At 35.7% G+C, this 16,411-nt stretch overlaps 1 protein-coding gene across 4 annotated transcripts in view; it reads left to right on the forward strand.

Annotated features, from left to right (window-relative positions):
• The window catches only part of ALS2 (alsin Rho guanine nucleotide exchange factor ALS2), a 72,262-nt gene that overhangs the window by 47,807 nt on the left and 8,044 nt on the right, over positions 1–16,411 (forward strand). Inside the window, exons 14-27 of one of the 4 annotated variants that reach the window (XM_054585832.1) lie at positions 867–998; positions 1,396–1,524; positions 2,020–2,090; positions 2,490–2,556; positions 2,914–3,116; positions 3,231–3,296; positions 4,356–4,454; positions 5,021–5,185; positions 6,335–6,446; positions 6,647–6,724; positions 10,196–10,329; positions 11,253–11,420; positions 15,058–15,175; positions 15,894–16,090. In XM_054585832.1, the coding sequence (XP_054441807.1) occupies positions 867–998; positions 1,396–1,524; positions 2,020–2,090; positions 2,490–2,556; positions 2,914–3,116; positions 3,231–3,296; positions 4,356–4,454; positions 5,021–5,185; positions 6,335–6,446; positions 6,647–6,724; positions 10,196–10,329; positions 11,253–11,420; positions 15,058–15,175; positions 15,894–16,090 (1,739 nt within the window). The remainder of the gene's footprint in view (positions 1–866; positions 999–1,395; positions 1,525–2,019; positions 2,091–2,489; positions 2,557–2,913; positions 3,117–3,230; positions 3,297–4,355; positions 4,455–5,020; positions 5,186–6,334; positions 6,447–6,646; positions 6,725–10,195; positions 10,330–11,252; positions 11,421–15,057; positions 15,176–15,893; positions 16,091–16,411) is intronic. The other 3 variants (XM_054585834.1, XM_054585833.1, XM_054585835.1) reach the window with 3 other exon arrangements.

Raw genomic sequence — 16,411 nt, forward strand, 5'->3', positions numbered from 1 at the left:
AGTTTCAAAGGAATCTATCCACAGTTACTTGAAGTGGCTATTAAAATATCCTCCCTTTCCCAACTATGTATTTTTAAGATTTTATTTATTTCTTTTTGGAGAGGGGAAGGGAGGAAGAAAGAAAGGGAGAGAAACATTAATGTGTGGTTGCCTCTCATGTGCCCTGCTTTGGGACCTGGCCTGCAACCCAGGCATGTGCCCTGACTGGGAATCGAACAAATGACCCTTTGGTTCTCAGGCCAGCACTCAATCCTCTGAGCTGCACTGGCCAGGCCCCAACTATATAGTTGTATAAATAAAGATTTTTTCATTTATTCAATCATAAAAGATTAAATGCAGTGGCAGAAATGGAAAGCCAGCTGTCATCTTTTAAGTCAGCTAATAAAGAGATTAAGTAAAAAATGTAGAAAAATGCCACTTTTCTCATTAAACATTTTTTTAATTTTGAAAAAGTTTTTATTGTATTTGAAGTAAATTAATAGATATTTTTATTTCTCAGCTGTATCTTCAAATATGGTAAATATCAATAGATATAACCTACATAAGCAAAACAGAGGGATACTGAACCCAAAACATTTGAGAATTTCTGGTCTATCCTGAGTTCTCTGTTTCTCTCCTTACTGATAATAGCCATTGTTTGTTTCTTTTCCCCTTAAGTTATTTCTCCATTTCCTATGTACCTGTATGTTACAGAATTTTCTGGGACCAATCTGCTTTTTGTTCAGCCTTACTTAGTATACCATGTCTATTCTTAGGCTGGATTTCCTCCCTAAATTTAATACGTTGTATCCAAATCACACTGAGGCTACAGAATCTGGACAATTGTTTTATATTATTTTTTCCCCTTTTAATATATTGGCCTCCAGACATCTCCAGAATACCAGAAACTGCAGGATTCCAGTTCTTGTTATGAGTCTCTTGCTCTCCATCTCGGCAGGAAAAGGAAGGAAGCAGAATACACCCTGGGCTTCTGGAAGACCTTTCCTGGAAAAATGACGGTATACCATGCCAATTGTCATTACCTCAGCACACAGTAGGCAACTGTCCTCGTTTTCTTCATTCCTCACTTGTTCATGATAACAATGCCTTAATGAGCCCCTTTCTAAGGGCGGGCTAAGGACCACAGCAACGGATGTTCTAAACATCAACATCTTTCCTCATTCCTAGGAATCCTCTCCGAACATGTCTCTCACCCTCCTTTGTTTCTGTCTTCTTCTCATTCTCCTTTGCGTGCTAATTTTATGAAATGTTTGGATTACATTTAAATTTAGGTTTAACACCAAACTAAGCTATGACCAACAGATTTCTCTAAATGTGATTTGTATATTTTTCATTTTCTCTTTACATATCAATATAATTTTGATTTTTTTATTTTATATTTGTTTTTAATTTCAGGATTCCTTAAGGAAGCCAGAGCGTCGACTGCTGTGTGAAAGCAGTAACCGAGCCTTATCTTTGCAGCATGCTGGGAGGTTTTCTGTGAATTGGTTCATTCTCTTTAATGATGCCCTAGTCCATGCCCAGGTGGGCCAGATTCCTAACCTTAAAAAAGCCACTGGAAAGTGGAGTACTATACTTATCGAATTAATTATAGTTTTTTTAATTGTTGTTCAAGTACAATTGTCTCCATTTCCACCCCCCACCACTCCACCCCTCCCCGCCCATCCCCACCTATCCCCACCTCCTAGCCTCAATCCTACTCCCTTTGGCTTTTGTGTTAAAATCTACTGTGATTTTGCTGAAACTATTGAGTAAAAGAAAATGTTTAGCTTGCATTGCTGGTGTGGGCCAGATTTCAGGGAGCTTTTTTAGTTTACATCTTGCAGATGAGTATCAGCCGTGAGACAGGGTCCATGCTGTAGACACAGGGAGCCGCACTAGGGTTAGCTATGTCATGGGGACTGTTTGGCCAAGATGGTGACACCCATGTGGACTTAGCCATTTGAAACAGGTTATGCGCCAGAGACCCCAGGGCCCACATGGGCTTCCTCAGATGTATCTCCATGTTCTTTGTTTCAGTTCTCCACGCACCATGTTTTCCCTTTGGCCACGCTGTGGGCAGAGCCACTTTCTGAAGAAGCTGGTGGTGTGTAAGTGTGTCCCCCTCCCCTACCTCCATCCTAATTCTTTCCCTCTGTTACCCAGTTTGTTTCCTTAGACATGAAAAAAAGCTCAGGAGGCCTCCCCATTCTGCAAAACGAGGCTTACCCTTCCAGCATGTAGATAGTAAAGTGGACTGTGGTGACACTCACATCAGATCAGAGGTGGTGGAAGGGCTTCTCCATTGCTCACATCCCCATTGTTCAACACAGAGCAAAGGAACTGTGTGTCCTTTCCCCCTACTGGGACCCAAACCCAGGGCGTGACTGCGTTGCGTTTAATTGACTTCTGCTCTTCTTGAAATAAACAGTTGCTTTTCATGTTTGAGAATTGATACTGTAATGCCAAGTTGTCATATCCACTGGTATTGATCCATACGAATGTTTTAGGAATGGCTTAAAGATAACTACACCTGAGGAGCAGTTCACTCTCATTTCATCAACACCCCAGGAAAAGGTTAGTCAATTATGCTATTTTCTTTCAATCTTTGACTTAGATATTCCTGTCTCTAATGAATGGTAGTAAAGAAGAGATAAAAATTATTCTTGCTTGGCTAATGATCCATAATTATGTCTGATAAATCTTCATTAAACTAAGACTATAGACTCTTGGGTTCTTTGTTTTTTGTTTTTTTTTAATGTGACTTCATTTTAAACATATAGCAGTGAATTCTAAGAGCTAATCAGCATTACCTAATTAATAAGAAAAGCATTAGAAGACATAAAAATTATTCACACCAAGGAAAACTAGCAGGATTTAAAGCAATGTTTGATGACCTATTGCCTTAAGCTTATTTGCACATTTTGCTCCTAGACTAAGTGGCTACGGGCTATAAGCCAAGCTGTGGATCAGGCTTTGAGGGGGACATCTGATCTGCCGCCTTACGGAAGTGGAAGCAGCATTCAGAGGCAGGAACCACCCGTTTCTCGCAGTGCTAAATATACTTTCTACAAGGATCCTCGCCTAAAGGATGCAAGCTATGATGGACGCTGGTTTTCAGGGAAGCCTCATGGCAGGTGAAAATGTTTAAGATTTATGCCTGGAGTAAAGATGATAGTCTAATTACTGAGAAAGTAATAACTAGATGAGGCATTCATTGACGTGTATTATTCTTTGCTTATGCATTTCAGAGGGGTTTTGAAGTGGCCAGATGGAAAGATGTATTCTGGCATGTTCAGGAATGGCTTGGAAGATGGGTAAGAAAACTATAAAACATGAGGGTAAATTCAACTTCAGTCACAAATTAATGTTATTTTGTGTTCAGAGTTATTTTCAAAACAAGTACTAGATTTTTGTTTTGTTTTTTAGACATACATACCAGGAACTAGGGCCTCTAATGCAGATATGTGAAAAAGAAGAAAGCTAGGAATCTAGGATGCAGCCTTGGTTTACCTATAGAGCAAATCATTTACCTTGATAGCCATGTGGCCTCAAATTGCACAGCCTTGCATCTGTTAAAATGGGACTGTGTTCTCTATCTGCTTCTCAGTTGTGAAGACTGAGAACCTTGGGCATCATTGATGGTAATAATGATGCGAAAGCAGTGTCCCCTTTACACAAAGGACATACAGAAATTTTCCTTTCAGAAGTTTTAAGTCATTTAATTTCTGTGATATGCTAAAGGGTAAGTCTCCTAAGTGCTATATTGTCCGAATGGTAGTCAGTGGCATTATTTTTATATAAGCTTGTCATGTTTTCTAACGCTTAAATATATTCATGATAAATTTATGGCAATGAAGTATTTTGTATTATGTTCGAGAAATAACTTATTTTACTATATAAGGATTATTATATATTTAGATTGGGTAGGTGATTTGTGTGGGTGTGTGATAATGTAGGTTTTTGCGATATCTTTTAATTTCCTTTTACTAGAACTTTAGAATGAGAAGAGACTTTAGATAACCTGATTTACCCCCTTACTGTTGAGGTGAAGGACCTGGGTATCAGGACTTACTTACCCAAGATGATGTGACTAGTAAGTGGCAGGGATAGGTCTAGGACCAGATTTTCTGTTTTTCATTGGGCTTACAGTAAAACATGTAATCTCTTTGCATAGTGGAGTTGATATCCTACTCCCCTAAGGCTTGCCAAATAGCTTAGGTAATAGATACAGCTTAAACCAAGACTCCCTATACCCCTTTCCTTTTATTGGTAAATCTTTTCTCTTTTCTCCTTGTTAAAACGTTTACAAGTGTGTACATGTAAAAGGTGAATAGGTCATAAATGCATCTTCTGTTTTTTATTCTCCTTGGCAGGTACGGAGAATACAGAATCCCAAACAAAGCACTAAACAAAGAAGACCATTATGTGGGCCATTGGAAAGAAGGAAAAATGTGTGGTCAAGGAGTCTATAGGTAATAACATTGGAGAGGTTCTTGGACTGGTGTTGCTTTTTCAAAGAATCATGTAAATTTAAATGTTCGTATAGCCAAAATTTTCAAGGAGTGGATTTTACTTACTATTCTCTGTATGACTGAAACTGCATGGAGTCTTATTTTAAAGTTCCTCTCGTCCATCACAAGATGAAAATATTAGGTTATTATTTAGTTCTTAACAAAACTGTACAAACCTTATAAACCCTGACTGTACCATAAAATCTCCTAAATATCTTGCCTATAAATTTATCTTATATTTATTATACTACTCTAATATGGACAAATGTATCATCTTTTAGAGATCACTCATTTTCCTGTAAGGAACTAAATGTACATTTTCCCCCCCATGTTACCATAGCATACCACCTATGACATCTTAGATTTCCTAGCCTCAATCTTCAAAAATAAGATTTTGATTGGTAAAAAATAACCATATATACAAATAATTATAATTACCTTTGAGACATGAGTATAATTTTGAATTTCCTAACTTTGCAAAAATAAGGATTGTGCTTGTGATGTTTATCCATTCTTTTTAACCACAGTTACGCCTCTGGTGAAGTGTTTGAGGGATGTTTTCAAGATAACATGCGTCATGGTCATGGTCTTCTACGAAGTGGAAAATTGACTTCCTCTTCTCCCAGTATGTTCATTGGCCAATGGGTAATGGATAAGAAAGCAGGATATGGTGTCTTTGATGATATCACAAGGTACGGTAGTCTGCTTCTAATCTCAGAGTTTAGTGGGAGGGGGATAAGATTCCTATACTTCTTCAAAAATTGATGATTTTATGAGGACTAAATATCTTAGTTTGACAGTGTTGAGAAAAATTTTAATAAGACAGATATAAGACATCATTTTATTCATTTACTTGTGGACCAAACAATAGGTTACTTCTTTATAATGTCAGGATCATTCAAAATTAATATTGATACCATTTTTCCTAAAGCTTCACACATAAAAAACTTTTAGTGTCTCAGAAGGGCTACCAAATCTTTATTATACAAAGAAAAGCCTTTAATGCAGTCAGTAGATAATAGGAGGAAAAGGTCACAGGGAACCTGTGGAAATGCTTTGCAGTCATAGAATCGTATCTAAATACCTTTTGCTTAGGTCTTCCTATCAGGTCAGATACTTGCCACCATGCAAGCAACCCGGGAGTCAAGATTAAATTCATTTAAACCTTGGGGAGATGCATAGTTCTTTTGCCTCCATATTTTACTGGGCTTAATTTGCTTTAGGACTTCATTATGTGCTCTTTCCCCCTCATGTTGTTGTCACAATGTAGAATTTTTTAAAAAGTTTGCTGTTATTACTAAACTCCATGATTATTTAACAAGGAGTTTGTACTTATTTTGTCTTTTTAGTGGAGATTAGTTCCCTAAGTTCGAGTAGGTGAAGCATGAGTTTTCTTGTATGATAAATTCCATTTCTTTTCTTCTTCTTTTTTTTTTTTGTTTTTGTTATTAAACTTCTGGGTCATCAAAAATTATGCATAGGTTTGAGTCTACCTATTAGATTTTAAATGACATTATTTAGAGTTGAAGTGTTGGCCTTCTTATAATTATATACTTTACAGTTACCACGAAAATGCATAGAGTATATGCAGATCTCTGTCAGGCCGACTATAATATTTAATTCCTGAGAGAACATTGCTATGAGTAAGGTGCCTTTGCTATGCTATCACACTGTCTCACATTTGAGGAGATGGAGTTAACCAATTGAACTAGAAAAATTGAACACATACCAACCTAGGGTGATGCTTAGTATCTTCCATGTGATAATTGTTTTTTCCTCACTTCATCTTTATCATCATTGATTTTTTTTTTAAATTTCACTTCTTTTCTCTTTCTGTGAAGGGGGGAAAAGTATATGGGAATGTGGCAAGATGACGTATGTCAAGGGAATGGTGTGGTAGTTACCCAGTTTGGATTATATTATGAAGGCAACTTTCACCTTAATAAAATGATGGTGAGTGTGGTATTTGCACATAGTTATTACTGATTTTTTTTTTAATTTTTGTTATTGAAAATTATTTGTTTTTAATGTTCTCTACCTTATTAGTACTGTTTTTCTTGTCCTTTAAAATTATGTAAGGCTTTGGGGAATATGTACTTTTAAGTTACTGTGCATTTTATGTATTGTGATGTTTCTTTCGTTTCTTCACATAGGGAAATGGGGTTTTACTTTCCGAAGATGATACCATTTATGAGGGAGAATTTTCTGATGACTGGACTCTTAGTGGAAAGGTTGGAAACTAACTTTCTTCTTTATCTCCCTAATACAATCTTTTACTAATTTTTTCTTTACTTTTTTAAAAGGCTAACGTCAATGATTTTTTGTAAACATATAGAGTTGTGTGACCATCAGCGCAATCCAATTCTGGAACATTTTCATCACCCAAAAAGATTTCCATCACCATCTCCAGCCCATTTGAAGTCATCCCTCATTTCTACGCCCAGTCCTAGAGAACCTCTAGTGGACTTTATCACTCCACAGGTTTTCCTTTTTAGGCCCTTTTATGTAAATGGAATCATATAAGGTGTGGTCTCTCCTGCGTGGCTTCTTACACTTAGCATAATGTTTTTGAGGGCTTCCCATAATATGGCATGTGCAATACTTCCCTTCCTATTAATGGGCATTCTATTATTTCCAGTCATAAACTATTATGAATTAATAGTTTGTAAATGTTTAAATACAAATTTTTGTATGAACATTTTTTTATTTCTTTGGGGTAGATGCCTAAGAGTGCAATTTCTGAGTTGAGTGGTAAATTGATGTTTAATGTATTAAGAAACCGCCAAATTGTTTTTCAAAGTGGCTGCATCGTTTTACATTCCCTTCATTAGTGTGTAAGGGTTCTAATTTCTAATTTCTTCACATCTTTGCCAATATTTTTTTATTTTCTGTTTTGTTTTTCTTTTTTGCCATTATAGCAGATACAAAGTGTTATCTTACGGTTTTAATTTACATTTCCCTAATGGCTAATGATTGCATATATCATTACAGTGTATTTCACGTGCTTACTAGTGATTCATATATATATGTTCTTTGGTTAAGTGTGTATTTAAAATATTTTTAAAAATTGTTTTTCAGTTTATTTAAGCAAGAGAAACCACATTTTACCCATTCAAATATTTTGACATTTTAAAAATTAGTTTATAGGTGGGGAGGATTAAATGTAGGAGGCGGAGGTTGGGTAGGGCAAGGGAGAGTAATGGGGGAAAAATGGGGACAACTGTAATTAAACAACAATAAAAAAACAAAAATTACAAACAATTCAAAAAAATAACTAGATTATAGTTTTATTTAATTGGAAGGGTGCTTTATATATTCTGGATAGTAGTCCTTTACTAGATATGAGATTCTCTTGCAGTCTGTGGCTTGTTTTTTTGTTACTAGAGCCTTTTGAAGCACAAACCTTTTATTTTAACCAAGTCTGATTTCTCAGATAATTTTTATGAATCATGATTTTGATGTCATAACTAAGAAATCTGCCTAACTCAAGGTTATTAAGGTTTTCTTCTGAAGGTTTTATAGTTTAGTCTCTTATATTTAGGTCTGTGATTCATAATGAGGTAACTTTTGTGTATTGCATGAGTTAAAAGTCTAAACTGATTTTTTTGCATTTGGTATTCAATTGCCCCAGCAGTTTTCTCATGGAATTTTCTTGATATCTTTGTTGAAATTAATTTATCATGAATATGTTTATTTCTGGACTCTGAATTATATCCCATTGATCTTCATGTCTCTTATGCCAGTACCGTAATATCTTGATAACTATAGATTTCTAGTGAGTTGTAGAATCAGAAGTGTAAGTCTTCCAACTTTTTTTGGTTATTCTGCATCCTTGTCCTTTTCATATAAATTTAGAGCTGGCATGTCAAAATCTTCAATAAAACCTGCTGAGATTTTGATAGAGATTGCATCAATAGGTTAATTTGGGAATTGCCATCTTAATAATATTGAATCTTCTGATCCGAGAACATGGAATGTGTCTCCATTTATTCAGATCTTTAATTTTATCAGCAGTGTTTAATAGTTTTCAGTGTGCATCTTTTGCATATCTTTGGTTAAGTTTTCAGTGTGCATCTTTTGCATAGCTTTAGTTAAATTTATTTCTAAGTATTTTTATGCTGTTACAAAGAGAACTGTTTCCTTAATTTTATTTTTGGGTTATTTATTGCTATTATTTAAAAACAGTTGACATTTATATTTTTTCCTTGTATCTTGAAATCTTGCTAAACTCATTTATTAGTTCTAGTAGGATATGTGCACGTGTATGTATATTTCTTAGGATTTCTTGCATATAGGATCCCATTGTAAATAAAGTTAGTTTGACCCCTTCCTTTGCTATCTGGAAGGCTTTTATTTATTTATTTATTTTCTTGTTTGATTGCACTTGCTAGACTCTCCAATAGAATATTGAATAGAAATGGTAAGAGTAGACATCCTTCCCATGTTCCCTATTGTAAGGAAAAAGCATTAAGTCTTTCACAATTAAGTATGATATTAGCTAAAGGTTTTTCATAGATTAATTAGATTGAGATAGTTCCATTCTATTCCTAGTTTGTGTAGGGTTTCTATTATAAATGGGTTTTGGATTTTTCAAAGGGTTTTTTCCATGTCAATTGATGTGATCATGTGGTTTTTGTTCTTTATAGATCCAGTGTATTATGTTGGTTGCTTTTTCTGATATTAAACCAACCTTGCTTTCCTAGGGTAAATCATAGTTGGCCATGGTACATAATCCTTTTTATAGGTTGTTAATATTTTGTTGAAGATGTGTGCATCTGTATTTATGAGAGATAATGGTTTATCATTTTCTCATGTTGTCTTTGTCTTTGGTGTCAGGGTAATGCTTCATAGAATGAGTTGGGAAGGATTCCCTCCTCTATTTTCTGAAAGTTTGTGAAGCTTTGATATTATTATTTTTTCTTTGAATGTTTTGGAGAATTAACCAATGAAATCTGGACCTGAGTATTACTTTATGAGAATATTTTCAATTTCCTTCTAATTGGTCTATTCAGATTTTCTATTTCTACCTGAGTCAGTTTTGGTAATTTGGTTTTACCTAGGAATTTTCATATTTTATGTAAGTTATCTAATTTGTTGGCATAAAGTTCCCTTAATGTTCCTTTCCAACTTTTTAATTTCTGTAAGGCTGATATAATGTACCCTGTGTTGTTTTCTTGATTTTATAATTTTGTTTTCCTTTTTTTTATCTACTTAATTGTCAATTTTGTGTATTTTTTTCAATGAAGCATTTTTTGGTTTAATTTTTTCTCTATTTTGTTTTCTCATTTATTTCTACTCTAATGTATATTATCTCCTTTTTTCTTGCTTTGGGTTTAGTTTGCTCTTCTTTAAGTTTTATAAGATGCAATTTTAGATTACTATTTGAGATCTTTCTTATTTTTAATATAGGCACTGCATTAGCAGCTTCCCATACATTTAGTTAAGTTGTGTGTTCATTTCATTCAGGTCAAAATATTTTACTAAATTTTTCTGTGATTTTTTTTTTTCCTTCTACCAAGGGTTTATTTTTACATATTCTTTTTGCACATGCATGTACACATGCTTTTAAAAAAAATAGCTGGGGATTGGTAAAGGGTAAATTAAAAAGGGAAATATTAACCATTTGGTGCTCTTTTTTCCTCTTGAATTTTTAAATTGAAAATACTTCCTCTAATTTCATATTTTCTCTAACTCTACCCTAGGGAATACTGACAATGCCAAATGGAGATTACATTGAAGGCTGTTTTAGTGGAGAATGGGGATCTGGGATAAAAATCACTGGAACCTACTTTAAGCCTAGTCTGTATGAGAGTGATAAAGACAGACCCAAAGTTTTGTGAGTAACTAATATTAATTCTGGATTAATTATTGAATATTTTGGGTTATCTTGCTTTTTATCAAAGCTGGTTAATATTTTAAGTGCAGAGCAAGGTTTTAAAGTTTTTTTAATAAAGTGTAACTTCCTTGAATTGTCAACTGGTACTACTGTAGTTAGGTAAATCTATAGTTTTGGTTTAGATTAAAGTCTTAACAGCAGAGATGTTTAAAATAAAAGTTCTGTGTATGGGAATAATGCTACTGTTAATGGTTCAGGTATCCAAGTTGATTGACAGAGAGCATTCTTAAATAGAATGCCTAGACCACTTGATTTTGAAAAGTAAAGATCAAGCCTACATATATATATACACACAACAAGTGGAATAGTTTACTCTGCACATATGGAAAAGAAAGGCAAAATATAAGTCTCTAAGTTATATACTTTTGACAAGTTTTGGCATATGTGTATTTTTCTCTATTGCTTGCAGCTTTCACTTTTTGTATTTTGGTAGCATCTCAGGTTCTTTTTTCTGATGGGAGCTTGATATATTTTCCATACCATGTTTATTTTTAGAGTATTTTTAGAACCCAGTATGCAGTGCATTTCACAATTCCCATTATGAGTTGTGCAAAGCACAGGAAGTCCTTGTTTTAACAGCAATCAATTTTCAAAATCAATTCTGTGGATATGTAGAAAGCAGTCAATTCTGATGTGCTTTGTACTTAACTATTCATAAACTTTAGTACCTGACGAACACTAAGTAGTTAAAAACCATCTTTTTAAGATTTGTATTCGGTGTTTTTAAAATAGAACCACCATCAATCTAGGAAGTTTTGTCGCAGAGGCACTCCCAGTTGTGTGTGTTTCTATTCAGGATTTTTTGCGCGCGTGCACACACACACAGAAAGATGATTGATTAAAGCTTGACATGACTTTTTTAGCAGGAAGCTAGGAAATCTGGCAGTGCCTCCTGATGAGAAGTGGAAAGCAGTGTTTGATGAATGTTGGCGTCAGCTGGGCTGTGACAATCCAGGCCAAGGGGAAGTTTGGAAAGCATGGGAAAATATTGCTGTGGCGCTGACTGCCAGTCGGCGCCAGCACCGAGACAGGTGAGGGAGCGCCTGCCCAGCACAGGGCAGAGCATGGTAAGAGGATGAAACTTGAAGTAAATCGTCAAGGCTTGCCACATTTAACTTAATATAGCTTAATTTTAAAGTCAATGATGTACTTCTCTTTCTGGGTAAGAGAGTTAAAACACACCTGCCTTTATCTTCTACTGAACTCAACTATAAAACCCGCACAGAATATATGGATAGCTGTTGGAAAACTCTGAAAACTAAATATCAGCCAGTGTGTTGGAGTAACGCCTGAATTCAGAGTACCATTGAATTAGTCATGAGTTTACTGGGTCTTAAACTTCAGTATTCCTCAGCCTGAACTCAGTGTAACCTGAAACCTTGAAGTAAGCACTGTGGCATAGATTGACAGATCCAGAAAAAATCCTCTGCTTCTGGCTCAAGATGTGAAAAAGAGACTCTTAAAGTTCAGATAGAGTGGAGGAGATCCACTGGGTTTTCTTTCTCTCCTTTTCCTCCATTTTCTCGTGCTCCAGTCTCCAGGTATTTCTGCAGTAGGGGCAGTGATGGTGGCTGCTTGAGAAACCATCATAGAAAGCTTGCAAGAGCTAAAACTCATGAGGGACTTCTTCCCCCTTTGGTTGATCCTCAAGTCCAAGAATCTTGGCCAAATCCCATTGCTTTTTTTGGCTTCTCTTTCTGTCCTATTACTTGGCTCTTGACATGGCACTTTGGTAGATGTGGGCAGTTTCAGGCCAGAGGATATAAAAGGGGAACCAGAACTGGTGAGTTAATGCAGAGAGAGGAGCTCCGGAAAGCAGCCTTATGAAGATGTTTATGAATTCCTGGGTTCACCCCATACTTGCACATGTGTGGATTTGATCCTAATTAACATACCCACACTTTGAGGAGCGATCTCCAAGGGCGGGTTACACCCAGGTCCCAGACTGGCCACTGAGTGGTATACTCACAGACAGATCCAAATAGGACTGCTGAGGCTTTAGAAAGTGAACTGACATTGGAACCACAGCCCATAGCAGGCCAAAAAAAGTACATCAGCTGTTCCAAAGATTTCCAAGATGACTGCATATTCAGTGATTCACTAGAGGGACTTAACATATAGTTGTGCTCACATGTTAAGAGTCATTACAGCAACACAGTAAGGACCCACAGCCAGATCATTAGGGAAGAAGGCACAGGCTGAGTGTGGAGGAATCCATGAGCCAGATTTCCATGCTCTCTCCCTCCTGCAGGGGTTACACAGAGCACACTCTTTCCCCCAGGAGTAAAATGCAGCCACACATGTACAGTGTTTCTCCGCAGGGAAGTCCATTAGAGATTCAGTGCCCAAGGTTTTTAATGGAGGCTGGTCACGTTGACACCCTGTGCTCAGCAACTACCAGGATTCTAGTCCCAGAAGGAAAGTTGTTCATCATAAAGCACATTGTTACTATAGTCTGTGGACAACAAAATACACTTCTCAGGGAATGTTTTCTATCACTATAGGGAACTTTTAGGAAGCTTAATTCCCAGGTACCAGCCAGGGGTCAACTCTACAAGCAGGTTCTTCTAAAGATAATAATTTCAGGCCTATGATGTGTACTCTATTATGTATGTTAACATTCACCATAAGATATAAATAAGACCCAGAGTCTCATAACATAATATTTAAAGTGTCCATGATATAAACCAAAATTATTTGGTAATCAAAGAACCATAAAAATCTAACTTGTTTGGAGAAAGACAAGCAATAGACATCAATGGCACCCTATCATAGATTTTGGAATTATCTGACAAGAATTTTAAAGCAGCTAGTATAAAAATGCTCAAAAGAGCAATCACACTCTTGAAATAAATGTTAAAATTGATAAGTATAAGCAAAAAAGAGAAGCTACAAAGAAGAACCAAATCAGGCCTTAGCTGGTGTGGCTCTGTGGATTGAACACCAGCCTGAGAGCTGAAAGGTCACCAGTTTGATTCCTGGTCTGAGCACATGCTGATCTTACACATCAATGTTTTTCTCCCTCTCTTTCTTACTCCCTTGCCCTCTCTCTAAAAATACATCAATAAAATCTTTTTAAAAAGTCTCAACTTTCAGAAAAAATAAAATCCAAATCAAAATTTTAGAATTGAGAAATACAGTAACCAAAACTTTTTAAAAATCACTGAGTACACTTAATATAAGAATAGATGTCAGCAGAAGAGTTAGTAAACTTGAAAATAGATTAATAGAAATTATCCAAACTAAAAAACAGCAAGAAAAAAATAACCAGAGCTCTCAGGACCTGAGTGTCTAGTATTTGTGTCCTTGGGATCCCAGAGGAGAGGAGAAAAATTGCAGGGCTGAAAAAAAGTATATGGAGAAATAATGGTTGAAAACTTCCCAAGGTTGGTGAAAGACATAAACCTACAGATTCAAGAAGCTGAGCAAACTGTACCCTAGAAAAAAAGCAAAGGTACCCATGTACAAATACATCATACTCAGATTGGAAGAAAATAATCTTGAAAGCAGCTAGGTTAAAACAATGCCTTACTTATAGGGACACAGCAGTTCAAATGCCTGCATATTCATCAGTATCCTTTGGGGGCCTAAAAAAGTGGCACAACAATTTTGATGTACTGAAAGAAAAATAACAGGTGTGCTTTTTTATTTCTTTTTTTCTTATTTTCCCCCCTTTTCTCCTGCTTTTCTTTTCACCATCTGCCTTTTTTCACATCCTTATTCTTTCACTTGACCAGTAACTTCCACAAGCATTGCTGAGCATTTGCACCTAAAGAACCTGCAGTGCAGAAAGAAGTTTGGGTCTTCTTTTTTTTCCTATACTTGGGATAAATGGGAGGTGATTATAATGTTTCATTTATGAAGTTCATGATATTTACCTTCTACTCTATCAGGAGAAATAGAAACCCCCAGAATTGATTAAAATTGTGGACTTGCCCTCGTGTGTGATGCCATTGGGTCTTCATTGATCGAGTCTGTTGTAAACATTGATATTTTAGACCGCCACTTAACCTTGGCTAACTGTTGTAGAATGTTTTCAAGGAGTAAGAATGAATGAATTTTTATATAAAACCATATCTTATTTGTTTCTCTAAAATAGTGTAATAATAATGATCGTGCACTGTTTCTAATATCTGATTGGTTATAATCTAATGATAGAGGGCCATTACCGAAAACTGCTGCTGCTTACTACTAGTACATGTTTTGTCATCTCACTCTTCATCCAGAACGTCCCTTTACCTTGCTACCTGTTGCAGGATCCCCTTTATATCCCTACTTCTTGAGCTTATTTTTATTTCTTCCTTTGCCCTTTAATTTGATTTCTTTTTTCCTTAGCTCTCCCTCTCCCTATTATTTTACTTTTCTCTTGTCATTAACAAATCTATCACCAATTTTCTCTCTGAGCTGACGTTATAGTATCTTCCAACACCATGGTTTATATTAGAGCAAAATCTTTATTGTTGTTATGACGTAACATTAAATGCTGTTTCGAATGACTATTACATAAACTTAATAGTGGGTTAGTTACTGTTTACGAGCTCATTTGGGCCAGACACACTTTAGGTGCTCCATTTTATCCTTAGTTGGTGACTGTTTTATGTGCATATTACAGTTATCTTGCTTTCTCGATGTGAAATTCATAGTAGGTTTTCTTTTTCCTTTTACTAGTCCAGAAATATTAAGTCGTTCACAGACTCAGACACTGGAGAGTTTGGAGTTCATTCCTCAGCATGTTGGTGCCTTCTCAGTAGAGAAATATGATGACATCAAGAAATATTTAATAAAGGTAAAACTAGAGTCACAGTTATACTGGTCTTGTGAATTAATGATGCAGCTACCACAATATATCATTCAAATCTACTCACAACTCATTTTTACCATAATCCTGTTTTTGCTTTCTATGTAATTTTTTTTGTTTGTTTGTTAATTCTCTAACAAAAGCACATTTCTGCATGGAGATTATTCTATAATGACCATAGAACTTTTTAACTTTTGTAAAGTGTTCAAGGGGGTTCTTAAGAACTAGGGTCAGAGTTTAAAATAGCTTTTTGTTAGTAACAGTGGCAAACTAGAGATTTGGTTCTGCTGTCTTTGCTTCCTTCTCAAATGTTGTACAGTCAGCTGCAGTTTAAAGTATGACATGTATTGAAATGAGGTACAAGAAGGAGTATGAGAGAAGTCAAGGGAACTGAAGAAATACTGTTTCAGAGAATAATCAATGGTCATTATTTAGATTTCTCCCAGGTAACACTGTATATATTTTTTAGGAAGTTCAAAGTATGTTAGAACTGTTCTTTTAATGATATCCTGTATCAGTATATCCAAAGCTATTTTCCCAAGATGTTAAATGGATTTTTGATTAAGATTAGGAACTCCTGCTTCATATTACTTGGGTAGACTCTACACTTTCAGAAAATTGAAGAGTATTTGAATTTTCTTGGTCCATAAGTTGACTCCTGAAATTTTGAAAGCTGTTTATTATTGGTCGATTGTTTCTCTGTTAGTGCACATTGACCGACTCCATTGATTGCCCTCCTGCTCAGGCCTGTGACACTCCTCTGCACCCACTGGGCAGGCTTGTGGAGACGCTGGTAGCGGTGTACAGAATGACATACGTAGGCGTGGGTGCCAACCGCCGGTTGTTGCAGGAGGCTGTGAAGGAGATTAAGTCCTACCTTAAGCGAATTTTCCAGCTGGTCAGGTAATAGATCTTTTCATTGAAGTCTGTAAGTTGTAAGGTATTAGTTTATACTAATGGTTTGGGCATCTTCACTCTGAATCCAGAGATTACAGCTTCATAAAGAATCTTTAATGTTTCCCTTCATCACAGAAATTATTCATCAAGAAAATGGTTTTATGCCAGAAATCCTTAAAAAGATTGAATAATGACATGTTTTTACCTCATGTTTATGCTATAAGTATAAAAAAAAACCTTAGTCATTGGTACTTATTTCTTTTATGTCTTTCTTACAATAGAAGGCTAAAATAACTGTTATTTAATTCTAATTTTGGTATGGAATAT

The sequence above is a fragment of the Pteronotus mesoamericanus genome, unplaced genomic scaffold (genome assembly GCF_021234165.1).
Source record: "Pteronotus mesoamericanus isolate MK-2021 breed Mesoamerican mustached bat unplaced genomic scaffold, CSHL_Meso_final contig_90, whole genome shotgun sequence".
Lineage (NCBI taxonomy): Eukaryota > Metazoa > Chordata > Mammalia > Chiroptera > Mormoopidae > Pteronotus > Pteronotus mesoamericanus.